At 42.7% G+C, this 21,928-nt stretch overlaps 1 protein-coding gene across 2 annotated transcripts in view; it reads left to right on the top strand.

Annotated features, from left to right (window-relative positions):
* The first annotated feature begins 1,322 nt into the window (after positions 1 to 1,322).
* Positions 1,323 to 21,928, top strand: part of PSMD9 (proteasome 26S subunit, non-ATPase 9) — an 88,562-nt gene continuing 67,956 nt past the window's right edge. The window contains exon 1 of one of the 2 annotated variants that reach the window (XM_086942982.1): positions 1,323 to 1,531. In XM_086942982.1, coding sequence (XP_086799108.1) covers positions 1,406 to 1,531 — 126 coding nt within the window. In that variant the 5' untranslated portion in view covers positions 1,323 to 1,405. The remainder of the gene's footprint in view (positions 1,532 to 21,928) is intronic. The other variant, XM_086942983.1, reaches the window with a different exon arrangement.

The following is a 21,928-nucleotide window of genomic DNA, read 5'->3' as shown; positions in this document are numbered from 1 at the left end:
GAATGGTTTATATCCCTAACATGGCTCCACCAGAAACGTTAACATAACGCCATTAATATCAGGGATCATTCCAGACACACGGTGTATGGCAGCCGCTGCAGTCTGCCCTCGCACGAAGAACCTGGCCTTCGTCCCCTTGAAGTGGAAGCCCGAGGGGTTGAAATGCACTCCACAGAAATTCGCAATAGCGAACAGGAGCCACTCCTCCCTGTACAACCTTCCGTTTAATATGGTAACCCGGTACCACTGATCTTCCGGTCCCAGCAGGTCATCTTTTTTCATGGTGGCGCTGTTGTCCATCTGCGGAAAGTCTTGGAACACTTTTCGGAGGCTGGGGGGCGCGCCGCACTTCTCCACTATTATGGATATCATTTTGCCCTCCTCATCTGGTATTCTGTGGTTCAGCTGCTGCAGGACATTCGCTACATCCTCCCCTTGCAGGTAGAACCGGGCCTGCGGGTTACAGAACTGAAAATCCACGGGGGTGAAGTGCAAGATGCAGGCGCCCTGGAGAGTGGACAGGAGCCAGCCTCTCTCGTATTTCGCGCCCTGTGGGATGGTTATCCTGAACCACTGCTGTGGGTCCTCCATGTCATCGCCTCCCTGGCCCGGTGAAGCTATGGGTTTTAGGCGGGTTGTACTGGTCACGGCTTGGAGAGCGGCGTTAGCGACCACTCTCCTCCGCCTGCCACCCTCACGATCGCTTTCGGTGAAATACTAGGCAACCTGCAGGATTCTTTTTCTGCGACCGGATGCACGTTTCCGGACTTGAAAAGGAGACGCACACCGGAATATTTTCCACCGGAGGGTCGAGAAGATCGCTGCACACTCACACGCAGGACGTCAATACGTCAGCAACGGGGCCATCAGTGCGCATGCGCGGTGTAAAATACAATGTTATAGTGAGATTCAGAAGAGGGTGGCTTTTCTTAACATTTCAGAGACTTATTGATCAGTCACATAGAAATAAAAGAAGAATGAAAATAAGAAGTGAGCTATCAAGGATTGCTGCTATTTTTTTGTAGTTTCTGTAATTCTAGGCTCGAGCCGGTGGTATCAAGGATTATCATATTACTATTTCTACAACTTTTTTTCAGTGAGCTTGCAGCATTCATTGATTTATGTTTATAATGAATGTTGTAGTCTTAAAGCGTACTGTCACCCGCGAGGGCATCCTGGGGTGGGGGAATTAGTAAAAAGCCATGTCTTCTCATATAAAGTAATAAATAATCATACATTTCAAGATGGCGCTTTCTTTTTTGTACACTGTTTTATGGCGTTTGGACGGGAGGGGCGGGGAAAGGGGTGGGGCAAGTCTTTCTTTTGCTGCTTCTATTTCAGTGTAAAAGACTACAGCTACGGGTCGTGCGAAGGGATACCTGTTTTTCTGCCAGGATTGAAAAAGATGTCTGAAGCAGCTGGTACTAGTGACCAGAGTGCAGTAGTGACCGTTGAGGATGTACAGTTGCTGGTGAAAAAGAAAGACGAGTTGGAAGCGCAGATCAAAGCATGCCATGATGTATTAGACGACGTGAGTACAGAGAAAGTGCCAATCACGGTGCCTAGTAGGGAAAGGTGGTTGCATGATCTTCTACAGCAAAAGTAGCAAACATTGCTGTGACATAAAGTGACTCTTTAAGAGCTGCAGGTTTGTGAAATTAACGTATGCGTCCTTTTAATTCAGTTCTGCATCTTTAGCCGACTGAACTTTTGTTTGGCTGTATGTTTGGGCTCTTAAGCGTAGGTTGTAATTAAAAGGTAAAGTTTTTTTCATCACTGCTGCGATTAGACACTCCATACTTCACTATACATGTAATGTGTCGTCGCTGGGCTCATTCTCTCAGTCATCAACATTCATTTTTGCCTTCACCCACTCCTCTACAGTAAAACAAGCAAATACGTTTGCATACGTTTATTGTAAGAATACGTTTAGAAAACGATAAAATGCTTGTCAACATGCGGGCAGGTGTTTGCTGGAAAGTCCTAATTTTCATTAAAGACATAGAGGAGAGTATTATGCTTTCTTTCTGGCACTTATTTAAAATTGGAGCCAGATAATAAAAAAAGTAGTAAATGAAGAAAAAGAAAAACTACAGTTCCTTGCATTCCAAGAGGAATACGCTATGGCAGTGGAACCTATAGAGCACAACACCTAACCCGCTATTCATTATACAGTATGTCTGTCTGTTGGGGATACAAAGAGATCTGTATGCACACTGTCAGCGCACCCACTACCACAATGAAATCCAGAAAAGGAACATCATAATTGAAACAAAAGCAAAGGTGCACCACAAAACAAGGAAAAAATATTCAATCCAAGTCCAAAAGTGTATTCTTCAAGTGATCTTCTCTTTTATTCAAACCGACATAAAACAACAGTCTTGACGTGTTTGAGCAGTCAACGTGTTTCGTCCATTCACATGGACTTCTTCAGGGCAAAAATGGATGGTATGCAGTAAAGAGTGCTAATCAATCCAAATATGTTGTACAAGCGGTCGATGTGGTAGAGTCCTTTTCAGATATTGATTCACACTTGTGAAAAATCCATCACACAGGTAAAGTATACACGCTAGGGATCAAGTTGTGACAGATCCGGGTCCTCCAGTTTAATGTGGGCCCAAGCTGTGCCGGTCTTGATAAACCAAGCAGTACAGAAAAGAGCGTCTCCTGTCGATCACTGTCAGAACGAAGTTCCCAGCATTCCCTTGTGCCTTGATTACCAATGTGTACCACACAGGTATTAGTCCTAGTATAAATAGACATCCGTGGCCCGCAGTGTCCTTTTTCTTGACGCTAAAACGACTAGTCTACAAAACCAAGTAGCCGCAGATGAACATCATCTGCAAGAACACAGTCCATTTTCTGAAAACATTGTCCTCACTGGTTTGTTTGCACAAGTGTAAATTGCGGAACTAGAAAGAAACAGGTTATAGATACTAGGAAAATAGGGTGGGTCAGTGGAAAACGTTCTGAAAGATGTGGGATAATGCCTCCGTGTCTTTAAAAAGATTTGGACTTTTCAGCAATTACTCCTTTTTGTGTCAAGAAACGGAGGTTCCTATTATGCTTTTTTAAACATTACTAGCAACGGTAAAAGCAAATTGAGATATTGGTTTGCAGTGCAGTGTTTTAAACATAGAGACAGACGACCAATCAGCAGTTGGAATATCTTCCAGTCTTGCTCCACGCTAAAAAGCTTTAGCACCCAGGACATCTCTAGAAGTGTGCTCCACAATTGGAAACATAGAAACCTGCTAGAAACATAATCCATTTGACCTATCTGGCGAGAGTAGCAGAAGATACTGCAGAAGTGAGCATTTCCATTGGAATTAAAGAGTTGATCAACCGATTTTCTGAGAGCAGCTGCTTATGTCTCATATTCCTTGAGACAATTCACAATACAACGTTTTGACTGATTCACAAAGACACAATACTCCACCGAAGAAAGTAGGGGGTTTATTCTTCTTTTGTTTTTTAGAAGAACTTCATGAGGGGTAAATTCCCTTCCAGAAAGATCCAAAACTTTCACATCAGACACTGATTTGCAAGAGACTAAACATAATAATGTTGTACGTTTTGCAGATAACTAATTTTCTCCCTTAAGGCTTTATCAGGCAAATCGAAAAATAATTTTTAAACTAATCTAACATCACTTCGACTATTGTATTTAGTTGAAGGAGATATACTTAGCCTAATCTCTCATGTACTCTTAAGAGTTTATGAATTAACATGTCATCCAAAATGTTTACCATCAACATAATGGTGATGTAATAAAAAAGCTGAGCTATATAAATGTATTGTTCTGTATGACTTACTTGAAGAAACGAGATGACCGACATAACTAGCTACAGTGAAGACATCTGAAACCGGATCTGAACCTGATCATAGACACCTGCTAGACCATTGGGCCTGGGCTGATTTGTAAGCCATAGTGGTACCTGGAGCCCAAGCTTTGTTGATGATAACTACAGTTTCTGGCAGAATGCCTGAGAATGACCAGGAATTCCTGACACCTTCCACGCCATGAGTTGATGGTTGCAGAAGAGGAGAATGTTGTGAAAGTGCCCTGAATGAGTCTGAAGGAGATGTTGGACATCGGGCAGAAGCATTGGAATGTCTACATACATTTGAAGAAGATCCAGATACCAGATCTTAGACAACAAAAATTGAGTAATTATGATCACTGTAGACAACTCTCATCTGATATTTGATAGACATCAGAATATTTTCAAGCTGCAGCTCCTCTTTTGGAAGACCGTAACAATGGGGGGGGGGGGGGTGGGGGGGAAGTCTCTATCTGGTCTTTGTTGACCTTAAAAGCACCTTCGACTTGGTCCCCAGAGAGGCATTATGGAAGGTGCTCAAGGAGTTGGGACTCCCGTAGTATCTCTTACTCCTCCTTAGGAAATTACACAGTGGCACCTTTGCCCAAATTAGATTTGGTAAGAACGGAGAGCACACCAATCTCATTCTGGTTAACAGAGGAGTGAGGTAAGGATGCGTGTTAGCCCCCACACTGTTTTGCATCTTCATCAATAGCTTAGTGGATGTTATAAATAAATGTAAGAACACCGATGCCCCTAAGCTAGCAAACAAGAGTATACCAGCAATGATGTTTGCAGACGACACCTTGCTTCTCTCAAAATCCCTCATGAGCTTGCAAAAAATTCTGGATGCCTTTTTTGAATTTTGTAGGGGTAGGGGTTTAGAAATGAATATATAAAAAACAAAATGTATGGTTTTTAACCCCAGTAAGAATGTCAGCTCTAATCTTTGCATGAATGGTGTACCGTTGGAAAGGGTATCAGAATTTGATTACCTAGGTCTTACCTAAATGAAAATATGACATGGAAACCCCAAGTGACCAGATCTAATTTGAAACTAATAAAGACAGCTGGGGGTTTGGCTAAACATAATAGACAGTCCTTCCACAAACCCCTGACCCCGGCTATAGAGATTTATAAGGCGCAGGCCAGAAGCTGAGCGCTCTACGGGGGCACTTGAACCTTGGGGCAATTACACATACCCAAAATAATTTTCTGAGGCAAGTGATAGGGCTTCCACGAACCTCCCCTCTGTTGCCCTTTTATATGGATCTGGGTGTGAGACCTATCGCATAAGAAATTGCAAGGCGTCCGCTACTTTATTGGCGACGCTTGTGGGCAACAAACTAGCTGGCGGAGTACAGAGCCGAATTGCAAGAGGGACTCAGCCTACCTGGGGCAGGGAAGCTTCCTTGGCTTATGCATATTAAGAAAAGCTTAAATGAGATAGGCTGTCCCGAGCTATGGGCGAGTCCTCCAATTGCCCACACCAGGGTCACGCGAACATATTTATCTACCGTGTACTGGAAGGCGAAACTTGATAACATCTTAGAAGACCCCAAGATTGGCTCTGTGACTCGCCAGTTCCTGGATATAAAAGCCATTTACCAACTAGAGCCGTGCTTGGACTTTATACGTCCAACCATTGCCAGGAAACTCTACTTGCAGTTACGTCATGGTTGTCTCCCCCTGCATTCATTTGTTAATAAATGGTCTAAGAATGTTCCCATGGCCTGCCCAGCCTGTGGACTAGCTGAGGAAACAGAACTGCACTTTTTTTTGTTTGCCAAGGTTAATCTAAGATCAGAAAAAGAGAATTACAGCAATTATGCAAACATCTCGGTGCTATTCATTGCATAGATGTGTATAGGCTTTTAAAATATGACACCAGCACGCATATAGTATTTGCTACCTCATGATTTCTTGCTGCAATGTGGTGGGCTCGCCTGCAATTTAAAAATTTTTAATGACATTTATTTTTTTATCTGTGGTCATTGACAACTTATGAAAGATCTTCCTTTATTAATGTGACTGCAAAGGAAAGGGTTTTTAGTATTTCAGATATTAAGGAGGCGCTCTACCATGAGTGAACGCTATAGTGGTCAGGTGAACTTAGTAAGTAAGGTGCAACAGGCGAGCGGAGAAGACCCCCTAAGCGCTCAACAGTTTGCTGACAAGAGCTAACATACAAAACAACTGCTACAGCAGGGTTCTTCAATCTGTGGGGCGCGCCCCCCTGGGGGGGCTCGGCGCCATCCCAGGGGGGGCGCGGGCTCCACTTCGATCTTCCCTTTGTGCCCGTTTCTTTGTCTGGGTGATTCTCCCAGGAGGGGGTTAATTCACGGAGTCGACACCTTCGGCTGCGTGCGAGGCAGGGGTCTCCTCTGCTAAAAAACGAAAGCAAACAAACAGACACGCTTTCAGTTTTAGCAGAGGAGACCCCTTGCCTCCCACTGCAGCTGAAGCCGTCAGCTCTGTGAATTAACCCCCTCCTGGGAGAGTTAGCTCTTCCCAGAAGGGAGAGCAGGTTTCGCAGAGGTTTTGAGGCACGGGCAGGGTGGGCTCTGGTCCAGGGCCCCAGCCTTTCAAGGGGGGTGGGAGTGAGGGGGAGTTGGGGGGCGGGAGTCCTTCAGTTATTTTGGGAAGGGAGGGAGAGGTTGCAATCCAGGTTTGGCCATGAATCGGGACAGTGGGCTCTGGTCTGCGGTCCTCAACTCATGAGGATCTTTGTGTGGGCACCCGGTGTTCAGGGATGTTTGTCTGCAAATTCGAATTTGAATCATAAAAGGTGTGAGGGTGGAGTGGTGGATGTATGGGTGGGGGGTGGATGGATGAATGAGGGGATGGATGGTGAGTGAAGGGGTGAATGGATGCATGAGTGGAGGGATGGATGGGAGTGGATGATGTGTGTATGGTTGGAAGGGTAGATGAATGGGTGGAGGGGTGGATGGATCAGTGAAATGGTGGATGGATCGATGGGGGGTGGATGGTGGACGAGTCGGTGGGTGGATGGATGAGAGAGGTGATGGCTGGATTGATGTATTGATGGGTGAAGGGATGAATGAATGGATGGATGAATGAGTGAAGGGGTGGATGTGGGGATGGATGGATGGGTGATTGAGGAGGGTGGATGGACTGGGGGATGGATGGAGGAGTGAAGGGGTGGATGAGTGGTCAATGGATGGATTCATGAGTGGATGGATGAGTGGATGGATGAGTGGGTGGATGGGTGAAGGGTGGATGGAGGGATCGGTGGCTGGGTGAGGGGGGAATGGAGAGAGAGGGGGAGGATGGATGGATGGATGAGTGATGACATGGATGAATGATTGGCAGAGTGGATGGGCAGGTGTGTGCATGGATGGGTGAGGAGAGGAGAGGAGCATGGAGATGGATGGGTCAGAGAGTGCATGCATGAGTGGGGGGAGGGTGGAGAGCGGGATGGATGGGTGGATGGATGAGTGGGGGTTGAGTGGGTGGACGGATGAGTGACTGGGTGGATGGATGAGTGGGTGGGGGATGGCTGGATGGGTGAGAGGGTGGGTGGTTGGATGGATGAGTGGATGGATGGGTGGAGGAGTGGATGGATGGGTGGAAGAGTGGATGGATGAGTGGAGGAGTGGATGGATGAGTGGGAGGATAGCTTGGGTGACTGGTTGGATGGATGAGTGGGTGGATGGATGGGTGAAAGAGTGGATGGATTGGTGAGGGGATAGATTGGGTGAAGGGATGGATGATGGATGGATGGGTGAGGGGGTGGATGGAGGGATGAAGAGGTGAGATGATGGATGGAGGGATGGAAGGGGGATAGGTTTGAAAGTGGTTGAAGGGGTTTGGATGTGGATGGGGCTCAGATGGAGGGACGGAATGAATGGTGGGGGAGTTGCTGGATGACAAGGTGTACATGATGGATGGGGAGGGTTGTGATGACTTCCTTTGCTTTCTTGGTGCCATGAGAGCTGTGGTTCAGAGTGGAAGGTATTTGAATTGTTTGGCTGCTCCCTTGCCTATGTGTTACTGTTCTGTATTCTATGTGTGCTCATGTGTGGGATCTATGCATCATGCGTGTGACATTTTGCGTGACGTCCAGCTGCTACTTGAATGCGGGGCCCCCATGGGCAAGGTCGGGTTCCATGTTTTGGGTTCCGCTTGGTGAAGCACCCATGGTGTGCTCCCTATAGTGGGCTCATCACTGCGGTCCTCCCTTTGGTTCACTTGTGCATGGTGCTTTACATCCTACAATGTATTTGTTTATTTGTTGGGGAGTTTGTGAGATTGGGTTCTCAGCACTTGCGGTGTTGAAGACTAGGTACCGTTTAGAACTGGATGTGGAGCATAGCCTGAGGATGGCAGTGATTCACCCACAGATTGAGAGTCTAGGTGTGGCTGGGCACCGGCACACCCGTCACATTCATGTTGGTGGTGTTGTTGTTGATCTGTGTCCTGTGTAAGGAAGGGCATCCTAGTGGGGAGAATTTGCACACATTTTGTCTTGGAGGATTGTGTTTTGAGCTGTCTGGTACGCCTCTGTCGTTTCGTCACACCCACTCACAGGCCTGCAGTTTGCTAGGCACTCTTGTTGTGTTGAGCATTGTTTGCCGGATATGGCCCGTGGTGTGTGCGTGGCAGTCGATCATGTGGTGTGCCGGATTCCCGAGGTTTCTGTCAGGTGGTGGGGGGGCCCAACATCTGGGGGAATTCAGCTGGAGGGGGCTCAACCTGGAAAAGTTTGAAGACCTCTGTGCTACAGTAATGCTATGCACACAAGAACAGAAATCTTTCACAGTCGTGTACAATTATGTCACACAAATCAGAAAAAGCCAAAGTCAACAGAAAAACAAGCATAATATATGACGTAAAGATGCTTTGAGAAGGTTTAATGGTTCCACAACCACCCGACACATGTTTCGTCGCGTGGGAACAGTGTCTTCGCGACTCCTCAGGGCTGCGTTTGAGGGAAACTGGTCAAAAGGTTGCTCTACCGTTGATATTTCCGACCACGTAGATGAGGATCCACAGAGCGCGTAATTCCGGATAAAAGAAACGCTGCTTTACAGGTTCGGGTTACTCCCCTGTGCCTAGGTATGTCTATTCGTCTACTTGCGGAGAGTAAGCTCTGATTGATTGAAAGAAGAGTTCGAATCCCGGGAGAGGACCTGGTCTATTATCCACTGGCGCGGGTGAGCACCTCGTGGTCCCAATATATATTTTACGGTTCGTAGGACGTCCGACATCAAGCACTCCCGGGTCGCCGTGTTCCCAGTAAAGGTGAGAAGTTTGGCCCTGGTAAGCTGCAGGAGGATTCATCTCCATACTGAACTGGAAATAGTTGCTGCAATAAAAGCTTTACGCACTTCTGGAGCATTAGGCCCAGATGAAATTCCGATTTCAGTGTTAAAATCATACAGTAGGCGGTGGGGGAAAATTTTATACCCAGTCTTCAAAACTTGCTTTATTAATGGCACTGTCCCGTATTCCTGGAAGGGGAGTCTATTAATCCCTCTCTATAAAAAGGGGGCTAGAAACTTACCCCAAAACTATAGACAAATAGCCCTCTTAGATGCCATAGGCAAAGTTTTTGCTAAATGTTTATTGAACTCTTTAAATGACTGGGTATCAGCGTCTGCAATACTTCCGCTAGAACAAACTGGCTTTAGGAAACAACATGGTACCCTGGACCATCTTACTGCCCTTCAAATCCTGGTGGAAAAATATGTTACAGTTCGTAGAGGGGGTGTATATGGGGCCTTTATTGACTTCTCTACGGCTTTTGATAAGGTAGATAGATCCTTGCTGTGGAGTAAGTTAACTAAACTAGAGATGCCCCCTAGGCTATTGAAGTTAGTCATTGCACTACACACAGACACTTGGTGTAGAGTTTTAATGGGTGGTGAGAGAGGACTGTCCCGGGTTATACCCACTAATAATGGACTAAAACAGGGCTGCCTATTGGCTCCCCTGTTGTTCTCCCTATATATTGCTGACCTCCCTAAGGCTATATTATCATCTAGTAACGGAATTGCACCTATTTTGGGGAGAACTCCTATAGCGTGCTTAATGTACGCTGATGACATTTTAATGCTGGACATCACCCCAAAAGGTTTGAATGACCGTTTAAAAGCTCTGTCCTCCTATGCTGAGGCTCACTTCTTGAAAATAAATATTTCAAAAAGTAAAATTATGTGCTTCCATGGAAGGAGAAAACCCAAATATGAAAATTATTATTGGTCCATAGGGGGTGAAAGGTTAGAAGTAGTGAAATCATATCCCTTTCTTGGAAAGATTGTCATGAGCAATTTAAGCGAAAAAACCCACATTGAGAACAATATCAGAAAAGCCCTTGTTCAAGGGAAGAGCCTTATTTCCTTTTACAAATCAACAGGTAGAAGGCATTTTTCCACACTGCTCGAGGTCTACCGAGCAAAAATCCCCGCATCCCTAATCTATGGACTAGAAATAGTGGATATGGTATGTTGGAAATTTTTGGATTCTACTGAAGGAAAAATATTACGTAACTTAGCTTCTGTAAATACTGCAAATTCTACGTCTTCGTTAAGACGAGAATTTGGTCTGCGCAGCTCTCGGGCCCAGGCAGCTGCTAGTGTGGTACGTTGGGTTTTCAATATTGCTGGAGGAACGCCTGGTACCTTGAGATATTTAATAAGAAGTGAGCTGTTGGGTTCCTTTAATGCTTATTCCTCTATTGTAAGGAATTTCCGACAGGCTGTTACCTTACTACAGCTAGATGAACAAAACCTATTTTTACAATCTGCTGCCCAACTAAGGTTATCCTTAAAATCTGCCTCTTGGGAGTTGAGCTTTAGAGTTGATAGTGGGTCAAGTAAAACTGCGAGCAGAATGTTCCCCATTGGTAAATTCTGTGAAATAAAAACCCCCCCAACCATACATATGTTGGAACCTCCCCCATGGAGTTAGGCGATTTATCCTTTTGTTAAGGTATAACTTACTTCCTCTGAACTGTCTTCTATCCAAATGGCATGGTGGTTCAGATATTTGTAATTTCTGTAATTGTAATTCCCAGGATTTGTACCATGTTGTCTTTGTTTGTCCGGCTCTTATGGCATTTAGACGCAAATGGTTGAGACCTATGTGCCTCCAATTGGGTATTGCCACTGCTTATGATTTTATTGAAGCAATGCTTAATCCTCCAAACGAAATGTTTTGTTTTAAATTGTTTAACTTTTTTAAATGTTTTTTAACATTATATTGATAACTGAATATTCTGTAAAACTTCTTTCCTGTATTCTTATGTAATTTGTTGTTTATTCTTTATTGAATTTTTATGTGGACCTCAATTGAGTTCCGTTATCATAAATAAACAAATTTGAAATTTGACCTTTTATTAATGTATTTTATTCTTTTAATTATTTTTGATAAAACCTTTTTTTTTATAATTGTTGACATGAAATGCTGTCTTTTATGGTTTTACAACCGAAATAAAGGCTTTCCACTTGTTATAATCAGAAATGGAGAAAAAGCGTAAAGGTCAGGAACTAGAAAATATTTCCCTTGATTGATGACAAAGCCCCCATTTTCCAGGAAGGAAATTGAGAATTGTAGTGAATTCAGCAGGGCAGTTCTGTTTTGTGAAACATGAAGAATATTGTCTAAGTAAATGAGAAGTCAAAAACCCCAAGTACTCAGGTAGGATACCACATGTGGTATGAAAAATCCTTCTGAATGGTGGCAGGGTGACTCAGTGAAGGACACCAAGATAAACCTCCCCAAAAAAGAAAAGCATATAGTCTGTGACCGAGTAGGTGGCTTACCATTCAAAGCCGCTGACTTTGTAGTGGGGAACAGGGTTCGAGCCTCGCCATAAATTATTATCTATTTATTTAAAATGAATGAACACCATCTCGAAGAAATGCAAGAACCACCATTGATAAAGTTGCTACTCTGAGAAAAACAAGTGCAAAGTGTGTTAGGAAGCAGCTGCCATGGCTGAAGCTGGTATCTTGTGAGTACGGTGTACAATTATAAAGTAAATAGTTCTTGAGACTGCTAACCAAAGCTCCCGTGTTAGGGCACTAGTAAAACGGCCAGTCCTCATGGGTGGTTACAAATGAAGACAAGGCGGTACTAAGAAGGGACCAACAAGCCTATTAATTAATCAAAAGCCAGCATTTAAAAAAGGACTCTGACACAGGCCAATGAAAAAATGTGGGCGGTGCTTCCAGTACATACTCTAATACAGCATGCCTTGCAGAGCGAGCGGTGTGCATGCAGTGCATGCGCGCTGTCTCTAGGCTTGAGCTAAAAATATTAGGAGTGCTTGATCAGTCACTGGTGTTGGAAAAACAGAGTCTGCTATCAAAGGTATGGGACATTTCGGTCTGAATTTATTTCTAAGCACCTTCTGCACCGTCACCAAATGTGTTCAGGGATGATCACATTTTTTCATGTATATATTCTTCAACATGTGGAATAGTGGACTAATTTGATGGCACACATAGCCCTATCACCTTAGCACTAACCACCTACATGGATATTGATTCGGACCCTGCTGACCGAATGTTGTCCGGAGGTGTTACATAACCAACAGAAAATATTATGAATGGATGCAATCCAGTGTGCTAGCAAGAAGAACTTTGGGCAATGTTACGAAAGATTTTCCCTTCCAGCGAGTTAGTGAGTTCTTCAAGAACAATATTGTAATATAAAATAAGCAGTGCTGCTCGTAGTGTCAGACAGAAATATAAACGGAGAATAAACATACTAATATGGCATCTATCTTAGTTAAAATGGCATCAAGGCCTAGTTAATCTAAGTCAGGAAACGCACAAAAACACGTGATGATTTCATTTCCATTGCAATAGCCCTCTCATTGTGTAAAGTGTGAATTAAAATGCAGAACAATTATTACTTATGCATATTTCAGTAGAATCATGAAAACTTGAACACTTTTTTGTGTGGTGATTACATTATCACCAAACCCAAAACTATTTATAGTAGAGTATGCTTCCATTTCTGTATCTAGGGTCTTGATTATTCTAACATCTTAAGTTATATTCCATCTCTAGCATCCTCCTTCTCAAACTCACAATGTTTTCTTTTGGATGCCATCAGCTTCCTCTCGTTACAAACACAATGCCCATGCACACTCAAAAAATAACATATATTAGGGTAATCTTGGTAGACGGTATTTGAAGAGACAAAAGCTAGTAAACAACACAAGTAAATGGTATGTAACACGTAGAATCCAACATAGGTGTTGTGTCTTTTATTGTTCTGTTTGGAAAAGACCAGCCGACACGTGTTTCGTCGTGTATGGCACAGTCTTCCTGCGACTCTTCAGGGCTGTACCGAAACAGGTATAACTTGAGAGGTCGCTCTATCGGTGATACTTCCAACCCAACAGGGCCCAGGACCAGTAGAAACGGACGTAACGTCCGTGTATGAAGACTCTCAAGCGGAAATCAAGTAGGTATTTAACTCAAATTCTCCAAAAGGACAAAAAAGGAAGTAGTAATAGGATTCAATAAGTGTTGAAAAAAACGTTCATACAGAAACACGGCGTGTGTATAGTCCGTGACGTCTGTGGTTCCATGTGTTTAGAAGCGAATGAAAGGACGGGTCCGTCCTAAAGAGAAACTCGCTGTGCACCGGATAAGCCTCTCGGTGCACCTGCAATTTGACCCCATCTTTAAAATTATTAGTTCAAAGAATTTGAACAAAAGAAATAGAACATTGCACAAATGAACACAATAATTAGAGGAGTTAAAACCCATAACATGCCCCTTCCCAAACCTCTCACCAACCTTTCTAAAGCCCTTTCCACGCTCACCTGACCAGGAACCAAATAATTCCCACAATCTATACACTTCAAAATATTTGACTTCATGAGAAATATTAGTTACATTAGTGACATATGCAACTCACTCTTACCTTCAAAACCCTTAAGACCATACTCCTTCGCTAGAAGGATATCAAATGTAAGATGGTTCTCTATAATTGTAGCATGCGTTGCAATTAATTCATTATTTATCTGAGTCAATGCACCAGCAGTATTGGAAACAAGGCAATCGATCTAAAAGCTTTGATAATCTTCTAATTTTGAGATTCTTCGTAGCAGCACCAATAAATTAAATCATAGCACATAACACTTCAAACACAGTTTATCCAAATCCATGCTTCACTCTCTTTAAACCAACCTCATAATTAATCTAATTTAAATGGTAAACTCTCTGGAATACCAAAGGCTGGTAACAGCTTCCCACCCAGTTGTAAGGTGGGTTAAAATAGTTGCACACAATAAATCCCTCTGAATATTGGCTCTTCACCAATCAAAGACTCATCCATAATAATCTAACTCCTTTCACACCCACTCTCGCCCACAAATTCCATTTGCTTAATTTTCTGTGACTTCTGGTGCACCATACACTATTCACTCTTTCTTTAATGGCTCATTCTCAACCTCGATGCACAATAGAATTCCAAAATTCTGCTCTGCCACAATTTAATCTTTAATTTCACTTTCATTTCTCCATTCTCTCAGAAATCTCGCTCTCCTTGCATTATTTTTCTTAAATTAACTCACTTTCCTTTTCACTCAAACTATGTGAAGGATTGTTTTTCATTTTTATCAACTTTTAAGTTAGGTTGTGCAAACCCTTTCAAATCTTTAGAATACGTCTCAGGGCTCCCACAGTCTTTGGGAACAGAACGTTCTTCCAACGAAAGATACAGCAACGAAAACGTTTGCGTATGAAATATACTAACAAGAACATTACAAGACAAATTTTAAGTCGACGGCAACAAAGTATGTAGAGCTTTTTTCCTGCAGAGGAAAGATGAAAAGTGCAGACTAAACAATTTCCTATGCCCATAATATTTGTTTAATAAATTAGCTTATATGTTGTTTTCACAACTAGTCAGTAATGTCTCCCTATTTGTTGCTGTCATATGTTCTACTTTATTGTATTTAGTTCAACTCGTAAAGTAGAGACCCCCTCCAACGAAATAAATTAGATCTAGCTTTAGGCTAATTAAAAGTATTATTATCATTATCAGAGAAATCATGCTAATTATACGGCATCTGAGGTATGCCATCTGCTACAGAGGAGAAAACACAAGATTGAATTAAACAATCCGGAATCAAAAATCAGGACTCTGGATCTCTTCTTCAGAATTCAGATCATATAGATTCTGGAAACTATTATCTTTATTTGGATGCATTGTTTTCAAGCAAAAAAAAACAATATTATATTGCAAAGTTAGAAATCCGAGTTTAATCAACTCATTAGGATTCAGCAAAAGTTCCCAGCCGTTTTTTTTCCTTTGGTTTAAAGATCAATTGGCAAACTTTGTTAGATTATAGATTTCCACATATAACACATTTTTTCTTTTTCTTCTTCTGACGCTAGATGGATCCACTCAGGTGACAAATACTTTCTGTTTGGCACTCTCTTTCTCATTGGTCTTTAAGCCAGAGATGGTTCACTATCACTACTGTCAGAATCAATTTCACTTGCCTCTAATTCTTCTCAAATTCATTCCAGTCTCTGATTATTCCAGGGTAGTCTCTTGTTGCTTCTCACAAGCCACTTTTCTCCTCAATGTACCTTTTCAACTCTTGTATTGTCACGTTTACTGCTGAATCGTCTTCTCCAGTTGCTGCTGGATACATGCTCGAATCAGCAGCATGACAGCATAGTGAACCGTTTTCCAGTGATGGTTTCTGAAACTCTGATTTTCAGTTTCTTCTTTTTGCTATGACTTTGCAGCAGTGTGTTTTCTTAATTTATATATATATATATATTTTCAATCTGCTGATTTTCAAACTAACTACTTGTACCTTCACCATGTTATAATAATAATAATAACTGAATTCATAGAGCGCCTGGTTACACTAGGCTAGTGTGTCCCCGCGCTACAATACAGCTTTATCAGGAGCCCCTCAGTGCTAATGTTCTTCTTCTTCCCTCTCTGGATCCAAGCAGAAAACTTGACCTTGAACTGTAAATCAGTGGTTGTATTCACCACTTCATCGGCAGTCTTCACTTTATGTGAGCTGCATGGATACACTGTGGGACTCCAGCGCATTTCTCAGCAGTGTTAGTCACAAGCACAACTTGATGGGCCCTTTCCACCTCGACTCCAGGCAGGTTTTTACAGACCTGCTTCTTGATCAGCATGCGATCTCCTTATTACAGCGGTGTTTCCAAATTCTCCAAATGAGAGATGGATTTCTCCACATCAGCAAGTCCTTCATAGTAATCAAATGTGACATCATCAGTTATTTAAACAAATACAGCAATAGGAACAAATTACTAAACAAAAGCAGTGTGGGTCATTCAATGTCGCACCAGTATGACGTTCCTACTTTGCGTATGTACTCCGCTCAATGTTACATGACCACGCTGCTTAAGAATCAAGATCAAGCTTAATACAACCATAACAATTGAAAAGGATGGAAAAAACCTATCCATAGTATTGCTCGAATTTGAGCACTACGCACAAGTTCCAGAAGATTCAATGTCTATGTATATCCACAAAGATAGTTCAAATAGAGTCAATTCCACTAGAACTTTGTGTGCGGGTAGGAACACCGAAGAGGAAGAAGAAAGGTGGGATACTATGCCGCCCAAACTGGTCCGACTCGACAAGGACTCTTGGCATATGACACCTTCTACCACGTGGGGGAGAAGTGATTATTTGTAACTGCCCAACCCCGATGAAGTTCTAAGGGATGAAACGTGTTGGCTGGGATGAATACAATCTGTTTTTGATACCAATAAATCAATTAAAAGTTGGACGAATAAGACTCCCATGGATTTGACTTTATTTGAACTATCTTTGTGGATATACATGGGCATTGACTCTTACAGAACTTGTACGTAATGCTCGAATTGGAGCAATACTGATGATGGCTTTTTTTTGCCCTTTTCAACTGATTTGACTGTTATAGGAACATTTGTAATCCACGTGCTCCACCCATGTGTGTGTCCTGAGGCTAGAGGCAAGACTTTGTTTGGGGTACTTCTGATGTCTCATGAGCAAGAGGAAGGACATCTGGCCACTGCAAATTTGTCAAGGCACACACCATGGCAATCTTGGATTTAATAGTGCCATTCATCTTCTAAATGACACCTGATTCTCCTAGTCTGATAAGATTCCACTCATTTAGAAAATGAGCAACCACTGCAATATTTTTAAGCCCATTAAAAACAGACCTCTCTATGAAGTCTGCCTGCAATCTACTACATAGGCCTTCAGATTTCCTTATGTGACTATTGATGACTATTGTATGCTTACCCTGGTTAACTATCTGGCAATTAATGCATCTCTGACAAATCTTACCCTTCACTTCTGAACTTTGTATTACACCAGTACCCTTTTAATTATCCTGATCATACAGTCTCTACCCACATGGTTCTGCTCATGTAGATACCTGCCCGTATCCTGAAGCACGGAGTCATGGAGAACTGAGCATATTGGTGACCCGAAGTGACCAATATATCATTATAATCTCTCCAACAGCCTGCTTTTTTCCCACTTTTCTTTTCATCCTCTGGTACTTACTCTTGCAATTCTCTGAGCAACTCTATGGTGCCTATTTTGGATACAACATAAAACAATTCAAATTGTTTGCATCATTATTTTCACATTGTTTCATGTGCTTTTTTTGCTTATTTGATTGCATTTTCACAAGCACAAAATTTCACAACTTGATTTGCGTAGTTATTGCACACTGTAATCATGTCATCCCCAGAACGTATGGGCTATGCATTTTACGGCTCATATTTCTCTAGGTTGTATTGTTTCAAGTTAGTCTAGAATGCATACACCATTCATATTGGTGCAAAGTCATGTACCACAACAAATCCATATTGGCTGTCTTTATAAATCATCACACTCAATTCATTGGCTAAACAACAAGCTCTCGTCAGTACAATTAGTTCCAGAATATTGTGATGAAATTACGTCAGACAAGTATGAGGCTTGAATAATTTCAGAAATGAAACAGACTGCATATGCAACTTTCAGTGTTCCTTGATGGTCTCTTAGACAAGAACCATCCACAAACAGTCAGATTAGCCTTTTCAAGGGGAACATCTGTGCAATCTGGACCATGGCTTGGTACACAACTCTGTTACATTGGTAAAGTCATGATCGGGATCTTCATCGTGCTTGAGAACTTTATTATTATTGCTACCCAATGCTAACCACATGCCCATCATTACAGAAGAAGAAACCGTTGCCACCGTGAAGTCCATCAGCTCAGGGCTTCCATCGGACTACTATCCCTCCACACCCACCCAGTCAGAGGAATGCAGCCCATCAGTTCCATGATCACACCCATTCTGTATTCCTCCACCACTTCCAGGGCCTTCTCAAACCCTTGGAAACACGCAATTGTTCTCCTGTTGTGGAAAAGCTGTCTGAGGACCCTTCGACGCTCACCAACTACAGACCGCTCTCCCTGCTACCTACCTGGCCAAGGACTTGGAGAAAAGCATCAACAGACAGCTCACCAAATACTGTAACGACCACTAACTCCTTATCAAAACAACTCTGTCTGATTTCAGACCCAACCGTAGCTTGGAAAGAGCCCTCATCGCTGCCACAGATGACATCCTCATGACTGTACGGAGGAGACCTGGTGGGTCTTACTCTCCTAGACCTCTCATCAGCATTTGACTCCCTTTCCCATGCCGTCCTTCTCTAACACCTACATGACATTGGAATCCAAGGACTCTCACTCTAATGGATCTGCTCCTTCCTTACTGGAAGGACCCAGTCAGGCAGCCTTGCACTATTCACTTCGGACGGCAGCGACCTTATCTATGGAGTTCCGCAAGGATTTTCCCCGATCTGACCCTCTTTAATGCATACATGATCCTACTAGCCAGCATCGTCCACTCTCACATGAACATCCCCACCTACACTGACGCTCCCTCACAAACAAGATGCCCAGAACCATGATCAAGTTCGATGCCGGCATGACTGAAGATTTGAGAGAAAGCTACAAAGAACCAGTACATTCATAAGTAGTATGTGTAAGGAGAGCAGGAAGAATGTGAAATAATACCCATCAGCCCACCCAATGGCGAAGTCGCGTCATCTGGGTTTTGTTAAAAACTGGTATCTGCTAAGTACCTCCTTGATTGTATGTAGAGGAATACTAGCGACAGATCCAGCAGTGATAGAGAGCCAGCAAAAAGTATAGGTGGGTTGAAAATGGAGTATTGTTGCAGTGCTAAAAAGAAATTTTGTGAAGTGGTGAAAGGGTGTGTATGATAAGATTGCCTAGTGTGATGCCAAGAAACGACTTTATTAAGGGTAGGTCATCATACTGGCAAGATTAAAAGCAGAGTGAAGATAGTGTGTTAAACAAATATCACTATCAGTTGTGAAAATGGAATGGTCAACATGTTTCAGCCATACAAGGCTTTCGTCAGGACCTGTTGGATTTACACTACTGCAACTATAAAAAGTGAAAAAGAATAACAATAAATGACCTACCAGAAATGAATTATTTGTACGGTGGTCTCAACATCATGAACAAAGAACTCTCCCATAAATTTATATGGAGATAGCCTCACCTGAAATGAAATGAAATCTGATTTGTATAGCTCTACTAAGCCCAATGGGCGTCAAGGCGCCTAACCAAAAAGAAGCTAGCTGGAGCAAATTTACTCTCTTACTGGTAGGCCTTGATAAAGCACCAAGTTTTGAGCGCTTTTTTAAAGAGGGACAGAGACGGTTGGGCCTTAATCTCCAATGGGAGGGCATTCCACAACCGAGGGGCACTGGCACTCGCTCAGGTCAAAAAGAGGCCCCGCTCTGTCCGTCGGTACCTCCTGCTACCTCGGCTCAGAAGGTAGCAGGAGGTACCGATGGACAGCGGGCCTCTTTTTGACCTGAGCGAGTGCCAGGAAAGGTGAGGCTATCTCCATATAAATTTATGGGAGAGTTCTTTGTTCATGATGTTGAGACCACCATACAAATAATTTATTTCTGGTAGGTCATTTATTATTATTCTTTTTCACTTTTTATAGTTGCAGTACTGTAAATCCAACAGGTCCTGACGAAAGCCTTGTATGGCCGAAACATGTTGACCATTCCATTTTCACAACTGATAGTGATATTTGTTTAACACACTATCTTCACTCTGCTTTTAATCTTGCCAGTATGATGACCTCCCCTTAATAAAGTCGTTTCTTGGCATCACACTAGGCAATCTTAACATACACACCCTTTCACCACTTCACAAAATTTCTTTTTAGCACTGCAACAATACTCCATTTTCAACCCACCTATACTTTTTACTGGCTCTCTATCACTGCTGGATCTGTCACTAGTATTCCTCTACATACAATCAAGGAGGTACTTAGCAGATACCAGTTCTTAACAAAACCCAGATGACGAGACTCCGCCATTGAGTGGGCTGATGGGTATTATTTCACATTCTTCCTGCTCTCCTTACAGATACTACTTATGAATGTACTGGTTCTTTGTAGGTTTCTCTTTAGACCCTTAGCATCCCTGTTGTGTTTTTTGATAGTTAGAACGGGGGATAGGATGCAAGCTGGTCTTTAAATACTCCCCTTAGACCCCTCTCACGTTGTGTTTTCTGATGACTGAAGATTTGGCAGTTGAGACTAGTCCTGCATCGATACTAAAGTGTGGACCAACCTGCCACTGCACATAAAAGCCTCCTCCTAACTTGTTGAATTCTGCTGGAAACTGAAGACATGACTTCTCTAATATCCCTTTAGATCGTAGGTTTGGCTAGCCTCACACTTGCTCAGTGCTAGGAGACCCTCCTGGTTGATGGTGTATTCCTATAAATCTGTATAACATAACCGTTTGGAATCTGCATCAGTGTTGCAGGTTTCAAGTGATTGCACCTTTTTAACGAAATATTTTCATCTGCCAGTATCGTTTTCTCATATCTTGTAAGGCAGCTGTTAGTCAGATGCTGAGTTCGAGTAAGACAAAACTAGTCCCCCCCCCCCTTTTTTGAAAAATACTCTCTTAATTATGGCCATTTAGTTTTCCCCGGTGCCTTCAATAAGTTCCTCGCAAACCATCACATTTTGGCTTACAAAAAGGTCCTAGCTCTCCCTAGACAGGCCAGGAGAGCAAGAGTAAGGCTGGAGCTGGGTCTCACCAGTCCGGACATCACTTGCTTAGGTGATTTAATAAAATACTATATCAGGTCTACGTAAGCACCAGAATTGTTATTAAAAAGACAAATTAAAACGCTCTTTGAAGAGGAGGGTTCCCCATGGCGGGTGCATTTGGCAGCATGCACTAGATAATTGGACATTAACATCCAAAATCTGCACAACCCTGACATCCCACTAACAGCCTAGAGGAAAACAGTGAATACCCAGGCCAAGAGAATATCTTTTGAAAGGGACTTGGAAAGCCTGCATCACCAATTCAGTCTTTTCTCGCTGGACTCCTCATACACCATGGGTAAACTGCAGCCCTATCTGGAGCAAGCTCTGACAGTCCTGGCTCGGGGAAGAATCTCTTACATGAGACTGCTCGCTTTGCCCATCACGGATTTTAACCCAACTTGGGCCCGGCAGGATAATTCAGTGGCTTGCCGACTCTGCAATTACCACCGTGAATGTTGGCTCCATCTGTTGTGCTGTTGCCCAAAGTTAGTCAGTGAGCAGCAGCGCTTGGTTCTCCCTATCTGTAGGTTTCTTGGCCTAAAAAGTTGCAGGGAAGTTTCTAACCTGTGCTTCTCAACTAAAACACCTCAAATTGCGGCACAACTAGGAAAATTCACAGACGCAATCCGAGCCAAACTGAAAACTGAATTATAACAGTACTCAGTCGGCCATCAAGCAAGAGAGACTATGATAAAACTTTTCCTTAAACCCAACGTACAACACCTTACTGCTAGACAATAATCCTAATACATAATTTTAATTATTTTAAATCTTTTTAAACAACTTTTTCATTAACTAATTGTGTGAGATTTTAAACAAGTTTTTGTTTCATTGATAGAATATTGTAACAATTTTAATTAATTGAACAATAATGATTCATACATAAAAATAAAAAAAGAGTTCCAGTAAGAGTCAGCAAAATTTCAGCGGAGTGAGGGACTATCACAATGA

The sequence above is a fragment of the Lissotriton vulgaris genome, chromosome 11 (genome assembly GCF_964263255.1).
Source record: "Lissotriton vulgaris chromosome 11, aLisVul1.2, whole genome shotgun sequence".
Lineage (NCBI taxonomy): Eukaryota > Metazoa > Chordata > Amphibia > Caudata > Salamandridae > Lissotriton > Lissotriton vulgaris.
The sequence above is the reverse complement of the archived record's forward strand: the minus strand, read 5'-3'. Positions and strand labels throughout refer to the sequence as shown.